Source organism: Vulpes lagopus, chromosome 20, assembly GCF_018345385.1.
Source record: "Vulpes lagopus strain Blue_001 chromosome 20, ASM1834538v1, whole genome shotgun sequence".
Classification (NCBI taxonomy): Eukaryota; Metazoa; Chordata; class Mammalia; order Carnivora; family Canidae; genus Vulpes; species Vulpes lagopus.
The window spans coordinates 5,665,350-5,686,443 of NC_054843.1; the positions used below are offsets into that span (position 1 = coordinate 5,665,350).

Consider the following 21,094-nt stretch of genomic DNA (forward strand, 5'->3'; position numbering starts at 1 on the left):
CCTTCTCACCCACCTTAACCAGACGTCTGGGAGGAGGAGAGTGAGTTCAGTCACCAATGGCCAGTGATTTGTGCCTACCTGATACATGCCTACCTAGGAAACCTCTATTAAAAAGCTCAGAAATTAACCCCAGGAGTTAGTGCCAGAACTGAATTAAAATGACACCTATTGGTGTCAGAAAATTGGAGAACTGGCCAATGTTGGAAAAACAGCACAGTTGCATATTATTGTATAAAGTAAACCTCAATGAAGTTGATTTAAAAAGAAAAATCTACAACCAAGCAAAGAGTTTTCAAATTGTTCTCTGCATTGGTGGGTCCCCTTGGGGTCAAGGTATACTCGAAACTATACTCAGAGCAGCTCTCCTCCATCTGATTTTTATACTGGAAATCCATTTAAACAGAGTTCCATGGCTTAAATATATATATATATATATATCTTTGAAAACCACTGGTTCCTTTGTAAGAGACCATTGGGAGTGATCAGTCTGGTTGGCCCATGCAGGTGAGGGAATGAGGGCTTAGCTGTTTTCCTGGAGTTTAGATTCCTCCTGGGCAGCATTTCTTAAACCCAGCTGCACATCTCAACCAACTGAGGAGCTTCCGAAAATACTCTGGTACCTTCAGAGTGGATCGAAGACACCATCATTGCACGGTAAGTCCCCAGGAATTCTAACCAGATGAAGAGCCATCACCCGCTTTGTTCAGGAGCTATCTAGAACTCCCATTCCTCTGTCTAAATATTTAAGAAAAAAAAAAAAAACCCTCCTAGCACTGAAATCCCTTCTAACCACTCTGAGACACCATCAAGTTGCCTGTTTACTGGATTTGGCCTAATGCTATTTCAATCTCTGAATCTAGTCAAAAATGGAGAACATCTCTCTATTCCTTGGAACAAAATAAAACCAGGTTGTATTTCTCTGCTTTATTTTTGCAGAATCTGAAGATAAATTAACCTATGAGTGTGAAGTTTTTAATATGAGTTTTACTTTCCTCCCTAGGTAACTTCTGTTGCCTTTCAGCGATAGACTAACGCTTTGTTATAAAGGGAACGCAGAGAAATCTGATCTGCTACAAAACTAGCAAACTAAAATTCATGTCCTGGGACTAAAGAGTATTTCGCCTCATTAAATCTCCTCAACAAAGAGCCAGAAGGAACCATCCTCTCAGCTAAAAATACCGTGAGGAGCTAGTTGCGACACCAGCGCATCATTCAGTGGCCGGTGACAGCTAAGCCCCGGAGGAGTTCTGGGTGTACCCTTCAGCATCAGTGAGTGGAGTGTACCCAAGGACAACCAGACTGGAAAAAGCAGATGACAATTTTTAGATTTTTTCTCTCTGCAACCTAAGACTTCGTATTGGAAGCCACTGACCAACTTCTGGAGTATTGTGGGCTGACAGCACTTCACTTGCCTCTATAACTGGGGCTGGCGTTGGTGGCCACAGCAGCAGCCCAAGAACCTGAGAATGAAGGGGATGGAGATGTCCCCCCTGATGGTTCGACTAAGAAATCTGCATATGTGGATCATAGCTGAGAAGTTCCAGTTCCCTCCCTCCAGGGCCTGAACTTCATGACCATGGCATTGAGTCAAGCAGAACGTAAGGACCATCAGAGTCCAGGGAAGGAGACTCTCTGAGGACAAGGCACACACTGCCCACTGCCCAACTGGGAACTGTCCAGGGGGCATGGCCACAGTCAAGGACAGAGAGAAAAGGGTTTGTTGGGAAGGCTGCTCATGGCCATGGGTGGAACCCAGGTAGATCTCGGTCCCAACTTGGCCATTTCTGGGCTGTGTGACCTTACACAAGTACTTAACACTCTGTCCCCACACTTCTATGCTGCCTCACTTTCTTAATCTGTCAAATGAGGATGGTGTCCACCTCATCGGGTTACTGTAGGGATTACGTGAAGCCCTTAATACAGAGCCTGACTCACAGCAAGCACCCAACAAATGTTAGCGAATAAAAACACTATGAAACACAATAACCAGCGGCCTAATTTTAATCCTAAACTGTGAGTTTGATTCGTGTGAGCTGGTGAGAGAAGGGGGTATGCTCAGGTGCTAACACTCTCCACTTGCTGGATTTGAACACATTCCACTCAAGTTACTCCTTGACCCCCACACGCACCTGCCCAGCCGAGTCCTTTCCCATTGCGCATCTTCCGCCCCTGAGAGCATCACCTCGTCTTCAAACAATCTCTGGACTTCTAGTTCTGGAAAACAACCCCACCTGCTGAGAGATTTTCAAGATTTCACAACTCATTTTTTTCTACTTCCAACAAAGTCCTTCCAAAACAAACAGGAAAAAAAAAAAAAAGCTGAGGATCTTAGACAATCATGAAAGAAATACTTTTGTGAGGATAATGAATATATCTCCAAATATTTGGAAATACACTATGTTAGGGCTGAAGGGCTGGAATGGGGAGGGACAATCAGCCACTTGGCTCATTAGGGTTCTGTTCATACTCCTGGGAGGAACTAGCACCATTCAGAGGCTACAGGAAAATCCTGTACCTTTACCAAAAGCGTCCATATCCGATCAATCATTGAATCATTGACTAAGTTTAGACTCCTTCTGTGTAATGCAACGGTGTGAAATTCAAACAATCGATTACTGGTTTAATGGTGTTTAAGAATGCACATCATTTTGCTCATGATAAATTATCTTGGATAAAAGCATTATAAATGATATGCTAATAAATTGACCAATTGGCATGTAAGGTTTCTGTTTGTTCTTCCTCTGTCCAGTTGGCAAATCCCATATGCCCACCTTCTGATTTCAACAGTACCCAACCTTTTACATGCTGCCAGGGGGCTCTGGGGGCAGTACACTGTGTCCAGAAGTTTATGTTCTATCACCACCTAATGGACCTTCTCCATTATTACAATTCACTAGGGTCCCTGTGCATGACCATGCTTAGCACAGGTGTCATACTGAAACTGTTTAAAGGAAATATTCAAAAATATTCCTCAAGGAACTCTCTCACCTCTCACATTTAGTCTAGAAAACTAAGAACTCCCCGAAACCACACATTGCCTTTATCACACATCTTGGATCCAGGCACCAGATGAAGACTCCAACTCAATGAAATGCAAGGAGACCCCAGATCGGAAAAGAACAGCATGGAGATGGGAGTGTTTCTTGTTCAGGGCTTAGGAAAAGTGCTCTTGGATTTTTGTGTAGTTGTTTTTCTACTTTAAAAAGGGCAAAGAAAAGAGAAACCGTTACTTGGAATTTGGGCCTTCTGTAGACTAATAAGTCAAACTCTTTGTACCTCTATTAGCTTCAGATCAGCAGACAATTATTCCATTTTCTGGCCTTTCCTTTCTTCAGAAGGATTTTGCTTATTTGCTTGGGTTTTCCTTCTGGGTTTCTTTTTTACGTATTCATAATGCTTTTTGGTTTCTAGAAATTTCCTATACTGACAAACGTGTGGAGGTTAAAAAAACTCTATTTTGATATTGCACAATCCCTATTGGGGGATCTTCCTTACTGTGTCCCCGGACTCACTTAGCCATTTAAGCTGGTGCTGTTTATATGGCATCCCATATACAGGCAGACCTAAGTGGAGTCTGCATTGCAATAATACTTCCCCAAAAAAGGAAGTGGAAGTGAGAGTAAATAAAGATACACTCATACAATGTCAATTTTCTGATTACAGAAAGACAATATAAGAGAAAAATGATTCCATTTAAGTAAGTAGTCATCTTTGTCATCTTGCTTATTATTAGCACAAATAGTTATTTTCCTTTAGCAATATGAGAAACAAGAGGAAAATTGGCACCCAGCTGAATAAATGTTCCTCCATCCGACTCCACCACAAAAGAGCTACAAGTCAGCCTAAGAAATAGCAAAAAGCTTGAGGCCTACCCACGAGTGGAGCTGCTACAAAGTTATGCGTGCTCTGTAGATAGGACATTTAATGCAATAAAGTACAAAATAGAAATTAATTTTTAATCACATGAATTTTCATCTCACCCTAGTCTCACCTTAGGTTAAGCCAAGAAAGAAATGTTTCTAAGGTCGTTTTCAATAATTGGGAACAAAATAATCTTAATTCTCTTCAAAGTGCCTCTTTTTGTTACTAGGGTAACAAGAAAAGAGCTGTTCTCAGAGTCCCTGTGATGCACACAACCTCTGCCAACACACAATACGTTCCCGGATGACACAAACAGCCTTGGCTGCAAAATCAATAGGCAGACTGAGGAGGAGGTGAAGTTTATGGCCACCCCGAGTTGAAGTGCCATAATTGCCTTTAAATAGGACCACATGGAGGGGGACAAGCTCTTCTGACAGAACAAAAGCACTGCTTGCAGCAAGAGAAATACAAGGACCAGCACAGATACAAGAGAGGGGAGGGGTGTCAACAAAATCTTGCAGGAAAGGAAAAATCCCTTTGACAAACTGAGATGGGGTACGTGAGCACAGAAACGCTGCCAGCCTACCTGGTGTGCAAGTCGTCGGGGCTGGACCAGCTCTCCGTGGACCCTGGCATCAGCAGGCACAACTACAGATGTGCACTCTGCGCCTCACAGCCGTGGCTGCAAATCAATGAGAGGCAGGAGGAACAGAAGCAGCCACTCCCTCGGCGCAGAAACGTGCAAAGACACTGGGGTGCAAATCTATCTGTCCCTACTGTCGTCTCTACACATGCGGATGGCAGGCTTACAGTTAAAAAAGGCTTCGGAGATAATGTGCACAGCTGTGTGTATCACACAAAATATGACGTAACAAGACAACCAGTGTCATTTGAAAACACGAGCTGAATAACCAACACAACAAAAAATGCCCATCCCAGTGCAGACAGAAAGGTTGTGCAAAGGATTCAGACTTGGCAACAGACACATTGAGTTCAGCCGGATACAAGTAGAGACTATAAATAAAGAAATTAATGTTCCTCGGGGAAGATAGCCGCTATTAATCTTTATTTGTATGATTGTTCTCTGGAAAGCTCTTCATTTTCAAAGCTCTTTATTTTCAGCTCATTCTGAGACAGGTGGCATAAGGCACATACGAAGAAATGCTTTTATTACGTCACAAAGAGAAGTTCTATATTTGGAAATCATGTTTCAAAATCATTTCTTTTCAGGGTATTAGTAAGAAGATCTATTCATGCAGAGCAAAAAAAAAAATTAAGCAAAAGCCAGATATGTCAGGCACATGAAGGTATGGAGGAGTTGTCTTCACATGGACTCTCACGTTGCTAAGATTAGACAGACATATCCGCGTACATCTAACCATGTCAGGTAGGTACGATTCCTCGGGGAACCCCGGGTGTACCGAGAGAGGGGTGCTAGCTTCACGCCAAAGCATTTTGTTGAGTTTGGTTTGTGGGGAGACAGTTGAAATACTGCTTCACGGCTTGAGTTTTCTAGAAGAAAGGGAAAATAGTAGGGAGAGGACGTCAGGAGAGAAAGCCAGTGTTTACCACGATCTTCACTACCTATCACGTGTTAGAGGCAAGTGCTCCCTTTTACTCTCTAAAGCACTACTCACCCTTTGCTTCCAAGTGCAAGGAAAGAAAAATTAAATGGTTTCTTTTGGTGGAAACCCAGATCAGGTTTATATCCTCTCTCTGTACTAACACATATCAAACACCCTAAGGAAGTCAACATCTCTGATGACAGTTTCCCCACTGAAATTTCATGGAGAATGGAGAGGCCCAATTGACAAGCTCGGACCTGGAGAGGGCAAGTTAAATGGCCCATGCCTTGCCTGCAGGGCAGCCCCTGGGGAGGTAGCATTCGGTCTCATACTACAGATGATTTCTCCTGGAGCAGTAAGTTAGCATCAATTCTGAACATGGGTTATGAGAATCCCTCCACCATTCCATTCCCTGTTCTCCCTGGCTTCTCCAAGTTCCCCCTAAAGTGAAATCTTGTCAAATAAAACACCTGGATTCTCCATGAGCTAAGAGATGGGTTTGCTTTGGACACTGAATGGCGTGGTGCCCAGTTCAATGCATGACTGCATGGCCATGTTGCATATGAAAGGATCCTGAATCTCTCCAGGGGTGGGGGGTGGGATTTTAGGGAGGTGATTGAGTCGCTCCTTCACTATCAGGCATTTTGACCTCACAGACTCCTGTGGATGGGATTTCAAACTACAGAATCGGTGGAACAGGCAAATGTGCTTGCTGGCCACAGCTGTATTTGCCTTTTCTTTTTCCTCCTTTGAATCAGTCTGTGAAGCCATCTGGCTCCATGAAGGATGCTCTCAGCTGTGTCACTTCACGATCAACATATTTTTTTTCGTTATCACACTAAAATTGCATTATTTTAAAAGGAACTTCAGAGGGCGGGGGGTGGGGGTGACTGGGTGGCGGGCACTGAGGTGGGCACTTGACGGGATGAGCACTGGGTGTTATTATGTATGTTGGCAAATTGAAAACCAATAAAAAATAAATTTATTAATAATAAATAAATAAATGAAATCTTTTTAAAAATAAAATAAAAGGAACTTCATAAGCAGGGTGAATAGAAATGGATTTTAAACAGTACTTATGAGTTTTTACTGTTTGGGGCTTTTTGGTAGAAGAAGAAATAATTAGGATATTTCTCCTTCCCAATATTCTTCAGATAGAATTTCTAAAAGTAAATTTGCTCATTTTTTTTTTCAAAAAAATGTGTCCCAACCTACTCCTTAAAATTGAGACACTAAGAAGGGACACTAATAAGATTAATAACAGATTTCTCGATAGTAGCAACAGAAGAATTTTTTTTTAAAGAAAAGAAATGGGGATCCCTGGGTGGCGCAGCAGTTTGGCGCCTGCCTTTGGCCCAGGGCACGATCCTAGAGACCCGGGATCGAATCCCACATCAGGCTCCCGGTGCATGGAGCCTGCTTCTCCCTCTGCCTGTGTCTCTGCCTCTCTCTCTCTCTCTCTGTGTGTGTGACTATCACAAATAAATAAAAATTTTAAAAAATATATTATTTAAAAATAAATAAAGAAAGAAAGAAAAGAAATGGGATTACTTCCAAAATGACAATCAGTAGGCCTTAAAAGGTGAGGTCTGTGTGTCCAGAACATGAAAGAAACCACCTGCAAAATGTCAAATGATGGGCTAGATTTCCTTTGTAATTTACATAAATGAATAGTGACATTTGCATGGTCTGATAAGAATGGGCTACGCTTTTTTAATAAAAAAAATTTATATTAATTTTTTATGCATAAGCGAGTGTAAGTATATCAAGCGGGGAGATTCATACTAATCAAATCGATTTTTGGTACACAGAGCGGAGCTATTTCTTAGCCAATATTTACAAAGCACCGGGGACTTCTTTTTCCTTCCTCTGCTTAACCTTTGTGGACCCTTCATGAGACAGGGCTCTGAGATGCACCACAGGCCTTTACTGAAAAACCACCCTGCACTTCAATGCTTCACCTTCCATCTCTCCTTCCCCAGATCCCCGATATCTGCACCCCCCAAATCTGCCCTGTGTGCTTCACTGGAGGCAAGGAGACAAAACAAACTTTTAGTAAGTAAGGAGACTAAAAGAATTTTTCTAATTTTAATTTCAATTTTGAAAAGAACCCTTAGAGTACCAAAGCAAACCTCAGCGCCCTAGAGAATAATCTGCTGCCTCAAATTTGGTCACAAGGTTAAATAATATTCTTATTAGTATTATTTAAGAATACAACTCTTGCGTAGGCATTTGCTAAGTGTCTGCGATAGCCAGAGATCTCTGCAGCACTTACTGATCTCGAGTTGTTTTCATCCATGTCTTATCTGTATGGCCCACAATATTTGTCCTCAATACCCACTCTCATGAGATACTATCATCATCTTATTAATGTATTCACACAGCACTTGCAGAATCACATAACTATCCTGCATTGTCAGAAGTTTACAGTGACAAGGCGGCGAGTGTACTTGTCCAAGGAACTAAGGTGATCTTCACCATATTCCACGATGTTTCTACACGAGCATTCGGGTTAATATTTGATAAATGAAAATGTCTGTCAAGTACTTATCACTCAATCTCGAGCAGCAGTATTTTTCCTTCAAGAAGAGCCAGCGTTGTGATTTTTCAAGGCTGTAATTTATTGCCCCCATTGTGAACTCGATTGTCATTCCCCTATAGATGTGTACATATATCCGGGGCAGCAGGAGAGTCTGGGTAATAGAGCAACGGTCACAGAACACTCCCCGTGCTCTCCCTTAAATGAAGGTCATGCAGAGGAAGAGGAGGAAATAAATAACACAAAGCCAACTGCGCCTTGCCTCTAGGGTACACATTTTCCTGGAAATCATATAAACCATGGCCTTCCACACCCTCACCCACGGGATGGGTGGGGGGCAGCTGAGCAGCCCTCCAGCAGAGCCACCGGGGCCTGGGGAAGACCGCGTGGCCTGACCTGGGGCCCTTCTCCCATCACCAAGGAAGAGGCAGCATCAGCCCAACGTTGTAACAACCTAGGACCATGTTGTTACCTGGAAGAGGGGAGAAATGAAGCATGAAAAGGCCTAAGAATCTTCTGCTTCTGCTTCTTCTTCTTCTTCTGGCTCCTCCTCTCCTTTCTCAGCTTCCTCTTCCTCTGCTTCCCCTTCTGCTCCCTCCTCAGTGATCTCTTCCGTCTAATTTTAACAAAAATTTCATTAATTTTGAGAAAGGTCACAGATACAGCGAGGAAAGAAATACAAACTCTCAGACTATAGATGAGGGCCTCTCACACACCCCTACCCTACACACACACACACACATCACACATACAATACACACAACACCCATCACACACAAAAAACCTATGACATACATCACACACACAATATATACCACACACATCACACAGTACACCTGCCCATCACACAATACACACAATACCCAGCACACACACACACACACACACACACACCCCACAATTTGGAATAGTGCTGCAGAGCACTACATTAATTCTAATGAGTACCATGATTTCTCTTAAGTATGTAGTCTTTACTCATATTAATGCACTATTCTCATCAAATTACCTTTAAAAATTTGGGAGGCAGTTAGAAGAATAAAATACGAAAAAATCTCGGCAAACAGAAATTATCAGAAAAGATGAAGCTTTTAAATGTAGAAGTTGGTTATATTTTGTTATAGCAATCTAATTTTTTCAAGCCAAAGTCATCAGCAACCCATACATATAACCTGAAACTACCTCCAAATTAGTAGTATCTTTCTCTTATCTTTATATATAAAAATGGGATTTTTAAAAATGGAAACATGTCTAACAACAAAGAAGCTAATTATTGGAAGGATGTAACCTATAACTTTAAAAAGCAGAGCATAGAATAGGCTAGAAATAACCTTTAGGCCTAGGAACAGGGGTTAATTTGACAAAATGACATTAAAAACAATGAAGCAGATCTATATTTGCTGTCTCTCCCCCCCCCCAAAAAAATATACACACATTACATGAATGAAAGTAGCTTACAAAAGAGTATTCATCAAGATTTGATGTGTGTGTATGTGTAGCTAGCGGTTAACTCCAGGTAATTGGGCTGCAAACTATTTTCGTTTTCTTTTTTTAATCTGTATTTTCTAAATTTTTTATAAAGATCATAAACTATTTCTGGGGCACTTGGGTGGCTCAGTTGATTGAGCATCTGACTCTTGGTTTCAGCTCAGGTCATGATCTCAAGGTCATAAGATTGAGCCCCAAGTACCGCTGTGCTGGGTATGGAACCTGCTTAAGATTATCTCCCTCTCCCTCTGCCCCCCTCCCACTCACACTCTCTTGCTCTAAAAATAAACAAATAAAAATTTTAAAAAATAAAGATCATGAACTATTCCTTTTTTTAAAAAAGTTTTATTTATCTATATCTTTTGGAGAGGGAGAGAGGGAGAGCCGGTGTATGCACATGAGCAGGGGGAGGGAGGGGGAGGAGAGGGACAAGCAGACTCCACCCTGAGCACAGAGCCCTGTGCTGAGCTCCATCATATGACCCTGAGATCATGACCTGAATGGAAATCAAGAAGATGCTCAACTGACTGAGCTACCCAGATGCCCAATCATGAACTCTTTCTAACTTTAAAAAGCAATAAAAGGGGGGATCTCTGGGTGGCTCAGCAGTTTAGCACCTGCCTTTGGCCCAGAGTGTGATCCTGGAGACCCGGGATCAAGTCCCACATCGGGGTCCCTGCATGGAGCCTGCTTCTCACTCTGCCTGTGTCTCTGACTCTCTCTCCCTCTCTCTCTATCATGAATAAATAAATAATAAATAAATAAATAAATAAATAAATAAATAAATAAATAAATCTTTTTTAAAAAGCAACAAAAGGTTTTTTAGGGGAATTTCTTATGACATTTGGGACTCTCTTTAATGTTGATGACCTTCACCAACAAAGGACTTGATGAAACACTGAGACAATACATTGGGTGATTTTTGGTAAATTATTTTCCATATTCTTTGGTTCTCGTTTTGACTTAGCTCTCTGATTAGCATTTTAAAACAATTAATCAAAAAAGTTCATTCAAGGGGGATCCCTGGGTGGCGCAGCGGTTTAGCGCCTGCCTTTGGCCCAGGGCGCGATCCTGGAGACCCGGGATCGAATCCCACGTCGGGCTCCCGGTGCATGGAGCCTGCTTCTCCCTCTGCCTGTGTCTCTGCGCCTCTCTCTCTCTCTCTCTGACTATCATAAATAAATAAAAATTTAAAAAAAAAAAAAAGTTCATTCAAAATATCCTTAAAATCATTCTTGATTACAATGGAAGTCACTGAGAGTCAGCTAACCTGAGGAGCTGGAATAAAAGGGAGAATTCGAGAATGTCCCTTTGGACCTGCCCTCAGAATCCTCTAACATTTTCTCAACTGATTCCTCTCCACACAGACATGATTCCCTCCCTGTGAGGGTTTAAATTCAAAACTACTCCGAATGCCCAGCTAAGGAGCCACAGGTTCAACAAGCAAGCAGCTGGGCAGAATTGCAGTCGGCTTCATTTTGACTCATAGCACCCCTTGCACAGCGGCAGCAATATAAAAATAGCATGCTGCCCTTGCAGTGTTAAATTAATGAAAATTATCACAAAATTCCTTATAATGAAGTCCCTGCCCCAGCACGAATTAGAAAGCAAAACAAAATTTCTCAAACAAGCAAAAGCTCATTCTTGGAAGCTTTCACAATTAAACAGGAAGCATTAGGATATTTCAGCAAGCAGGAAAAGAAAGGGAAAGAAGAGAATTCATTCGTAAAAAACGTAAGCCGAGTTACAGATCTCCCCGGGTCTGGGGTCTCTTTCCTCCTTCTCATTTCCCATAACTCATTTCAATCACTGAAAGAAAATTAAGGGTTTAGGTTTCGTTGGGTTTTTTTGTTTGTTTGGTTGGTTTGATTTGGTTTACTAAACACAGTTCTTAATATAAAACAAACAGTATTGTCTTTGAAATTAGATGGACTTTTTACAATGAGCATCGAAACAGTAGATCTTGCAATCCAACTCCCTTGCCAACACTTCAGGTGACCTAGAATTTATGACCTAATCCAGTGCTTCTCAGACTTTCTGGGGGCATTAGAAACACCAGAGCTTGCTAACACACAGTTTGCTGGGCTGCACCTCAGCGTTTCTGATTCAGGAGACCTGGGGCCAGGCCTGAAAAATCTGTATTTACAGAGGTTCTCAGGCGAGGTGGCGGCTGCTGCTGCTGCTGCTGCTGCTGCTCTGAGAACCCACTTTGAGAACCTCCAACACAATCTCTATTCCCTCCCTTAAATCACATCAATTGATAACCAGAGCATGACGAGCACTCCCAAGCAGTAGGCTTGGCATCACTACCCACTGAGGCCTTCATTTTCCAGGGTGCGTTATGTTTATTCACATTTTTGTGCATGCAAGTTATAGTCTAATGTAATTACATCATTTAAATAAGCATCATGGAAATCAGAACATGAAAGGATATTTTGTTTTCTATGTGAACTTAACGGAATGCTTTGAAAAGACTCTGTACATGTAAGTCATCTTAAAAACTTGTCATCAAATGAGGTATCAAAAAAGCTGGGATTGGGCAGCCCGGGTGGCTCAGCGGTTTAGCGCCACCTTCGGCCCAGGGCATGATCCTGGAGACTCAGGATCGAGTCCTGCATCGGGCTCCCTGCATGGAGCCTGCTTCTCCCTCTGCCTGTGTCTCTGCCTCTCTCTCTCCCTCTCTCTCTCTGTCTCTCATGAATAAATAAATAAAAATCTTAAATTAAAAAAGAAGCTGGGATAGCAGGGAGGACTCACAAAACCCAAAGAGATTATGCACCTAGCTTGCATTGTGTTTTTAAATTTCTGTTCTATTTTTAAAAAGCCAACACCGATTTTCTAGACAGACAAATGAGTTATGTTTATGTTAGAAAGACAACAGGAGGTGACTGGGTGACCTGCACCAAGGGGGGCACTTGATGGGATGAGCACTGGGTGATATATGTTGGCAAATTGAACACCAATAAAAAAATAAATTAAAAAAAAAAAAGAAAGACAACAGGTAACTCCAATCATTGGACTCTTATTTAAAGAAATAGTCTTTATCTTACATCAAAAACATGGCAGGACTCTGGAAAACTGTGTGGAGGTTCCTCAAAGAGTTAAAAATAGACCTGCCCTACGACCCAGCAATTGCACTGCTGGGGATTTACCCCAAAGATACAGATGCAATGAAACGCCGGGACACCTGCACCCCGATGTTTCTAGCAGCAATGTCCACAATAGCCAAACTGTGGAAGGAGCCTCGGTGTCCATCGAAAGATGATGGATAAAGAAGATGTGGTCTATGTATACAATGGAATATTACTCAGCAATTAGAAACGACAAATACCCACCATTTGCTTCAACGTGGATGGAACTGGAGGGTATTATGCTGAGTGAAGTAAGTCAATCGGTGAAGGACAAACATTATATATTCTCATTCATTTGGGGAATATAAATAATAGTGAAAGGGAATATAAGGGAAGGGAGAAGAAATGTGTGGGAAATATCAGAAAGGGAGACAGAACATAAAGACTCCTAACTCTGGGAAATGAACTAGGGGTGGTGGAAGGGGAGGGGGGTGAGGGGTGGGGGTGACTGGGTGACGGGCACTGAGGGGGACACTTGACGGGATGAGCACTGGGTGTTATTCTGTATATTGGTAAATTGAACACCAATAAAAATTAATTTATTAAAAAAAACATGGCAGGAAGTACACGTTTATATATTTCAAGTTAGAGTAAAAGTGTTAAGCCTCTACGTTTTTATAACTGAGCACTTGAAGTGACTTCTTCAGTTGGTCAAACCACCTTCAGTTCGAAACTTAGGACTTGAGGTCTTCCACTGTACCTGGGAATGTTGGTTATTATTTAAGCACAGACTCCATAAACAAACCTATCAGCCAACCCAATAATAGAGTGCATTCCATTACAGAGGATAAATCTTATTTCCCTAATTTGTATCTTTAATAGCTTTAAAACTATTTTTTAGTTAAATTTTGTTTGTCTTAAGTAGGCTTCACACCCAGAGCAGAGCCCAACATGGGGCTTGAACTCAAAACTCTGAGACCAACACCTGAGCTGAGATCAAGAGTCAGAGGCTTAACCAGCTGAGCCACCCAAGAGCCCCTCCAGCTTATCTTTTAATGCTTTAATTGTGCTTTTAAATCTTATATCCTCAGTACTCTTAATTCTTGAATATTTATTTTGTAGGATTCTTAATCTTTTATCTCTGTGATTCTTGATTCTTTTACATTTAAGTTCTTCTTACTCTACCTTGTTCATAGAAGACATTTCTTTTTTCAATCCTTTATCTTATTGAATGCACATGTTTCCTTTACATCCTTAATTTTAATTCCTTTTATAATCCTTTTCTTTCTTTTCAGTGAGTGTTTTCTGTTATGGGCTTAGGAGGATGGCAAAGAGGTAAGCAATGCCCCGAACAGCGAATTGGAGGCTCCTGCTATCTATGTGATCCCTCACCCCCTTCAATCCTGGCCTTCTAAAATGAAGATAGACTCTCAACCTCAACTCTATCAGACAACTGAAGGCATGCCAGACCAAGGCCTACAGGGTCTCATCCACTGGCCATGGGAGACAGGCTCCAGGAGGCTCTATTGCATACCAGTGGATAAGAACCAGTGCTTTAGTATAACCTCAAGATGAAGAGGCAGGTTAGAAATTCTTCCCAAATCAGTAATGCTCTCCCTGGATAGGTTCCCACCATGTTATGTTTCCTAATGTCACATATCTTCCAGACACTTAAAGAGGAGCTGCATGTTTAAACTTCATAGTTTCTATGATACACAGCTATAGTGAAACATCTAAAATTGACCTCAGTGTTATGTGCTACCTTGACATCTAGTAAAATCTGGAAGGCCAGAAATGGCCTAAACACTGGCCAAAGCTCCCATAGATTAGGTCTCCTACCCAAGCAGCCTGCCTTACTGAGTACCCGGGCACAGTGCCTGTCCATCCCCTGGAATTATTCAACAAGCCAATCACATTCTCCATGTGAACCAAGGCACACTTTGCCCTCTTGATACCACAAAGCCTGCCTCCCACACCCCCAACTGTTCACACTGTCCCAAGTGCTCCTCTTGTGTCCCTACACTGTGTTGATGTTCTCATCCCTTGGGCTTGGAGAATATGTAATAAACTGCCATCAATCTCATCTGCCCGGTGTCAGGTCCTGTGTATCAGCCATCCCCATGACCACAGGAAGGGAATCCTTCCCTCACCAATAAGGTGAATAGGTGGCAATCAAAACAACACCACTAAACACCATGCAAGCTGCATTAACTGTACACACTACCCAGGAAGGAGGAGGGGAAGAATGGAAGCATGACCTGGTCCAGCCCAGCCCAACTCTGCAGACAACACCTTCCCATAGGAGGCTCAGGAATGGTCCATGACCACACCCTATTTCTCCATCCACGTCTCTTTGCTACGTTTACCTCCAACTTGCTAAAGTTCCCTTCCCAGCAGGCTAAAGGAGGAGTTTCTGGGATGCAGGCTACATCAGCTTCTTCATATTGAAGAACAAGGAGAACACGGCTAAGCTGCAATTCTCTGACCTAAAAGATGTTTTTATTAAGCACCGCTGTTAAATATGCTACTGTACCTCTTCTGTCACTGTCTCTCTCGCCTCTTCCTTAGGTCCATAAATAGGAATTGAAGAAAAAAATATGAATTCAGGTAAGTTTTAAGTTGAGTCTAAAAATTAAACAAACAGGGGCGCCTGGTTGGCTCAGTCGGTTGAGCATCTGACTCTTTATTTCAGCTTAGAAGATGGTCTCGGGATCATGGGATCCAGCCCTGTGTCAGGCTCTGCACACTGAGTGCAGAGTCTGCTTGAAATTTTCTCTCTCCTCTCCCTCAGCCTCCCCATCTCATGCCCCCTGCTCATGCTCTCTCTCTTTCTCTCTCTCTCTCTCTCAAATAAATAAATAAATAAAATCGCTTTAATTAAGTGGAGGGAGCAGTCCCTAAAAATTCCTCATGCCTTACTACTCAGGCAGTGAGCTCACGGAATCTTGCACTTGGGGGAGCTGAAAGCAATCTTGCATTCCCATAACCTCTCACTCAATCCCTCCTTTGGACAGATGAGGACATTGAGGCCACAGAGTTAAGCAATTTTCCAAAGGTCAGAGGACAAGTAAGCAACACAATCAGGACTGACTTTAAGGCTCCTGGCCCCTCATTTAGTGTCCTTCCTACTCTACCGTGCTACATCTCAAGATCAATAACAGAAAAGGCAAAATCATGGAAGGTGGTGATAAGGACCCACCACATCCCTCAGTCCAGCCCTGTATCCTTGGCCAGTTCCGGAACCACACTATCAGATTTCTGAGGCTGGCAGGCAAAATACAGAACCTGAAAGGCTGCTCCAGCTGGCCAGGCCGGGTCAGCCCCACAGGTCTGCCCAGTACAGGGAATTTCCAAACTAATCCTTACCCCCCTTTCAACGCACCAAGTTTTAGTGCTAAAATAATGTCCAAGAAAAGAGAGGTCCATGCTTGTTGGCTTCTCAGCAACGTATTGAGTGGACGTCTCTAGCACTGCCTAAGTCTGCCCATGCCTTGGCCCTCCCATCCATGACCTCCAGCTTCTCTCACTCGGGGCACGGTGCCCTAGTCTTCCTTATCTCTGACCTGTTCTCCACACTGTGGCCAGGTATCTTGCAATAAAAGACAGCACACCTTACTATGCTTCCCTCATGTTGAAAAACTTCCATCTTTTCAAGGAACTTCTATCCATTATTCATAGGATGGCCAAAAGGCCATCACAATCAGGCCCCTGCCCACCCCCACCCCCGACCCTGCCATGTCCCTCACCACTCTTTATTTCAGCCATGTGGACCACGTGCCCCTTTCTCACATCGGCCACACTTTCCAGGACACTGCTTAAAATGACATTTTTTTTTTAAAATTTTTTATTTATTTATGATAGGCACACAGTGAGAGAGAGAGAGGCAGAGACACAGGCAGAGGGAGAAGCAGGCTCCATGCACCGGGAGCCCTACGTGGGATTCGATCCCGGGTCTCCAGGATCGCGCCCTGGGCCAAAGGCAGGCGCCAAACCGCTGCGCCACCCAGGGATCCCGACATTTTCTTTTTAAAAAAAATTATTTATTTGAGAGAAAGAGAGAGCCAGAGAGAGTACAAGTGGAGGGAGGAGCAGAGGCAGAAGCAGGCTCTCCACTAGGCAGGAAGCCCAATGTGGGGCTGGATCTAGGACCCTGGAATCATGACCTGAGCCAAAGGCAGATGTTTAACCAACTGAGCCACCTAGGCGTCCCTTAAAATGACACTTTCAAGGAAGACTTTTCTGATGCATAGGCTGAGTTATAGGACCCCCTTATTTGTTCCCATGACCATCATTTATCCATCTCACTGAGGAGTCTGTGTACTCCTTGGGGCACGACTTGTGTGTTTATTCTTTTTTGGATCTCCAGGATCCAGCCACTATCTGGAACCAAGACGTCAGCTCAATAAATGTGCTAAGTGACCAGATAAATGAACGTATACTCTGCCAGTAACTGTTTGGATCTCGAAGAACATTAATTTTCCTCTTACTCACAGGAGATCAAATTAAAATATGTAACAGAGAATTATCAGCTACATAGAGTTCCACATTTTTCTAAATTCAGTTATTTGTATGAACTGAATTCAGCTGAAACAAATGCATCAACGAGATAGACACTGTTAAAAATGGGGTTATCCTTAAAGGGAGGCTGGAGGACAGTAGGGGGGCTTACAGGAATAAGCGCAAGTCTCAACTTTTACAGCTTAGCCAGCAGCAGTTACCGAGGGACCTAGGACTCCATCAATATCTGAATTGACCTCAATTTCTTAATTAAATGGGGAAAGTAATTGCCCAGAGAATTTACAGAAATACTTCACCACAAAAAAGTCATATATGGGGGCAGCCAGGGTGGCTCAGCGGTTTAGTGCCGCCTTCAGCCCAGGGCCTGTTCCTGGAGACCCAGGATCAAGTCCCACGTCAGGCTCCCTGCATGGAGCCTGCTTCTCCCTCTGCCTGTGTCTCTGCCTCTCTCTGTGTGTGTCTCATAAATAAATAAATAAAATCTTTAAAAAAAAGAATATCATAAAAAATCAAATATGCTTTGAAGAACCCAGATGTTACGATCACCAGTTCTATTAGAACATAAGCTCTGTGGGAGCAGGGACTTTGTCATTTTCCTTGCTCTGTCCCCAGTACCCAGAATTCTCCCTGGCATATGGCAGCACAATCTGTCAATAAAAGGTTGAATGGATGCATTTATATATGCTACTTCTGCCTCGAATTCCTCATAGGAGGAAGGGGATGTATTATGGAAACAGAACTTAAACCTCCATCCTTAGGTCACAGAATTGTAAAATATCAGAATTAGGCAGAACCTTAAAAAGCCATTCATATTCAATGCTTGCACGGACCTTTATGATGAACAAAAAATTATATTGGTAAAACGTTTTCTGGGTTTTTTTTTAAGATCATTGTGATCACATGGTCAATTGAGCTAAGTTCTTGCAAATCTTAGGACAGGCTATGCACCATTCACTGGACGAAGCTACAACCTAAAATCATTTTACCTTGTTATTGTAAAGAAAGTTAGACAGGGGAAGCCCCAAAAGTAGAAAGTCTTAGAACCTTCACCAGCAACTATTCCTGTTGGGAACTTGGCCAGTGAGGCAGGCCACAGAGGCGGCAAGTGGCCAGGACTAGGGACAGGTGTTGGCTGTGGTGAGTGTCAGGCAGTGGCTGATTAGGACAGGTGGCTGGTGTGGAAGGAAGCCAAGAGCCAGCCCAGAGTGACCTGAGGGGGGCAGGTGGCCTCAGAGTGGCTGGAAATGTCAGGGACAAGGGCAGAGTTCTCTCCATCTTCAGGCCTGAGACTTACCAGCTCAAGAACCTAAGCCAACATCGGCCCTCCGAGAAAGCAACTTTCCTCAGGACAGGTTTTGGAGGAAGCCGAGTGGACTTCGCAAGCCATAATCATGTAGTCAGTCAAGCCAAGGTCTTAAAAGGTTTTGGAGAGGACCGCTGAGTTGGCAGGGAACACAGCTTAAAATAATATTACTTCAGTGGGTGCAGCGGGTACAGTCTCCCATAAAGTGCTCATGAGGCCCCCAGTCTGCAGCCCCTTCCCCAGTGTGTGCCCTGAAGCTGAGGTGACCTTCTGCTTCCTTCCTTTCCTCCTCAGGTACCATTTACAAGCCTTGCCTCTCTGCCCTAGCCCCCTGTCCTTTCCAGGCCAGCAGGGAAGGCGACCACAGAGTCACCCCTCTACTGGGGTCTGGAGCAACAGAGGAGATCTCCTCAGGCATGAATGAACGGTCTTCCCAGTGTTCACTATCCTGCCTCCCAAATGCCCCCAACCTGCCAGCACATGGGTAGTGCACATCCTGGCATCTGGCATTTAAGAGCTGGGATGCTGGGGTTGGTGGTCAGGGGAGGCCGTTTCATTACAAGAGGTCACGGTTTCTGTCTCCACTTCTGATTTTTTTTTTTTTTTTTACATCAAGAGCGCTATTCTTAGATAAATACTCCTCCCCATTAAAATGGCATCAAGTGCAACCTGAGTGAGCACGTGCGACAGTTGGATCAGATGAACGAGCCCACACCTCACTTAGCTGGTTCATCACTTGGTTTATCACGGCCAGCTGCTGGAGGCAGTTGCTACCATGATACACTTGAAAACTGTCCTTAACACACCAATGAATGGTTTTTAAAACACAGATGAAAGGTGTGAAATAATGGTGGACACTGAATCGGGTCTGTAGTCTACTTAACAGAGAGGCACCAGCACCACGTGCCTGGTTTCCACCATGTACCATGGCTCCTTGACATGTCAGCATTGGGCGCAGCCAGGCGAAGGGCACACAGGATTCTGGACAATGTCCCTGTGAGTCTATGATTATTTCAAAATAGAAGGTGAAGATATGTGCGTACTCTTTGTCATACATAGTGTAACAGACCACTAGGATATGAATTACACTGGGTTCATACCACACAAAATGGGGAAAGGGAGGAGTGTTAGTGCTGCTCCCACACTCCAAGAAGATAGCTGCAGATTTGTTGTGGTTCTGGGCTCCTAGGCCTTCTTTTTTAAATCCTAGGCTAGCTAGGAGAGGCAATGAAGCTAGATGGTCCTTAAACAATGGGGCTTGGAGCTTAAGCTTGGAGTTGGGTTGATGGAAGCAGCCAGACTGAAGACAGAGGGGCAGGAGAAGGGACATTGCACCCAGGGGCAGCCACTGTGCTCCATCAGAGACATGTCCACCAACATCCCGCCAGGGCAGAGGGCCCAGCCCAGCCGAGGGGCAGCGCCCAACAGCTACTACAGGCAGCAGGACAGCCAGGTCACAGAGTGACCATCACAAAGAATCAGAGCCCTCTCCCCCATCCACTGATGACTCGGGGTGACCCAAGTCCCTGGGGAGGGAGTGGGTCTTCAACGCCCCTCACCCTGATGGAAGTTCCCACCAGCATGAGGTGGAGGCGTGAAGTAGATCTCACACTGTTCGAGAAATAAAGGAAGCTGATATTCTTGTCACACGTCTTAGGAACCAGATGGAGGCCGACGGGTACTATGTTCCTTCTATCCCCCATGGAGCAAGCAGAGGGAGCCCTGATCTGTTTGAATGAAATGGGCCAGAAGGAGCAAAAGGTAAGACTCTGTGACATCTCCTCCAGGTGCTTTTCAACAGAGCCAGAGAGTTTCGTCTAAAAAGCACCAGATTGATCTGAACTATAACATCTAGAAAAACCTACGAGGATGGGTCGAGTACTTTGGAAATCAAGTTTTAAAGAGGCAAAACACAGCAATCTAATGGACTTTTCTGTTTGCTACAAATAAGCCTCATCTAAGCCTGCGGGCACCGTGGGCCAAAAGGTGTCATGACGAACAGCCTAGGTGGCCTTCCCACCTTAACCTTTAAAAACAAATCCAAAGGGCACCTGGGTGACCCAGTCAGTTAAGCATCCACCTCTTGATTTCAGTTCAGGTCATTATCTCAGGGTTGTGAGATCAAACCCTAAATCTGGCTCCACGCTCAGCAAGGAGTCTGTTCGAGACTCTCTTTTCCTCTGCCCCTCCCTCTGCATGCACATGTGCATGCTCACTCTCTCTTTAAATAGATGATAGATAGATAGATAGATAGGAACAAACCCCAAAATTATTAAAATGTATAAGAGGGAAAAAATGAAAAATGAAAAATAAAATGGATAGGAGGTTCTTCAAGTGCAAAATACAGCCATTCTAAATATCAGATAGTTTTGTCTCCTTTTCAAATTTCAATCCATTACCCTATATATTCAATCCCAAAGGCAATCATATTATGTCATTTGTAATGCCTAGTGACAATGGGGTTCTTTTCCTTTATATAACTGGATTAAAGTAGGTTAAAGAGCACGGATCACTTGTCAAATTGGAAAAAGTCAGAATCTATCTTTATGTAGAATATTATTAAAGAGTTGAAAAATGAGTTTGATCATGAATGTGAATAATACATTCATCTAAAATTAAAATGATTTTACTTAGTCATTTTTTCATCACAGCTCAGGTGAAAATAACAAAAATGATTTTTTTTCATTCCTATCAGGATTCACAAAATTATAATTTACTTTGTAAAGTGTTCTCAATAAAAAAAAAAAAAAGC

The 21,094-nt window shown here is 43.3% G+C and overlaps 1 protein-coding gene across 1 annotated transcript in view; it reads right to left on the reverse strand.

The window, feature by feature from the left end:
* Window positions 1-4,905: 4,905 nt before the first annotated feature.
* The window catches only part of LOC121479410 (SH3 domain-binding glutamic acid-rich protein-like), a 59,087-nt gene continuing 42,898 nt past the window's right edge, over window positions 4,906-21,094 (reverse strand). Inside the window, exons 6-7 of the mRNA XM_041734950.1 lie at window positions 8,438-8,581; window positions 4,906-5,373 (exon numbers count right to left, since the gene is read on the reverse strand). Of these exons, the coding sequence (XP_041590884.1) occupies window positions 8,471-8,581 (111 nt within the window). The 3' untranslated portion in view covers window positions 4,906-5,373; window positions 8,438-8,470. The remainder of the gene's footprint in view (window positions 5,374-8,437; window positions 8,582-21,094) is intronic.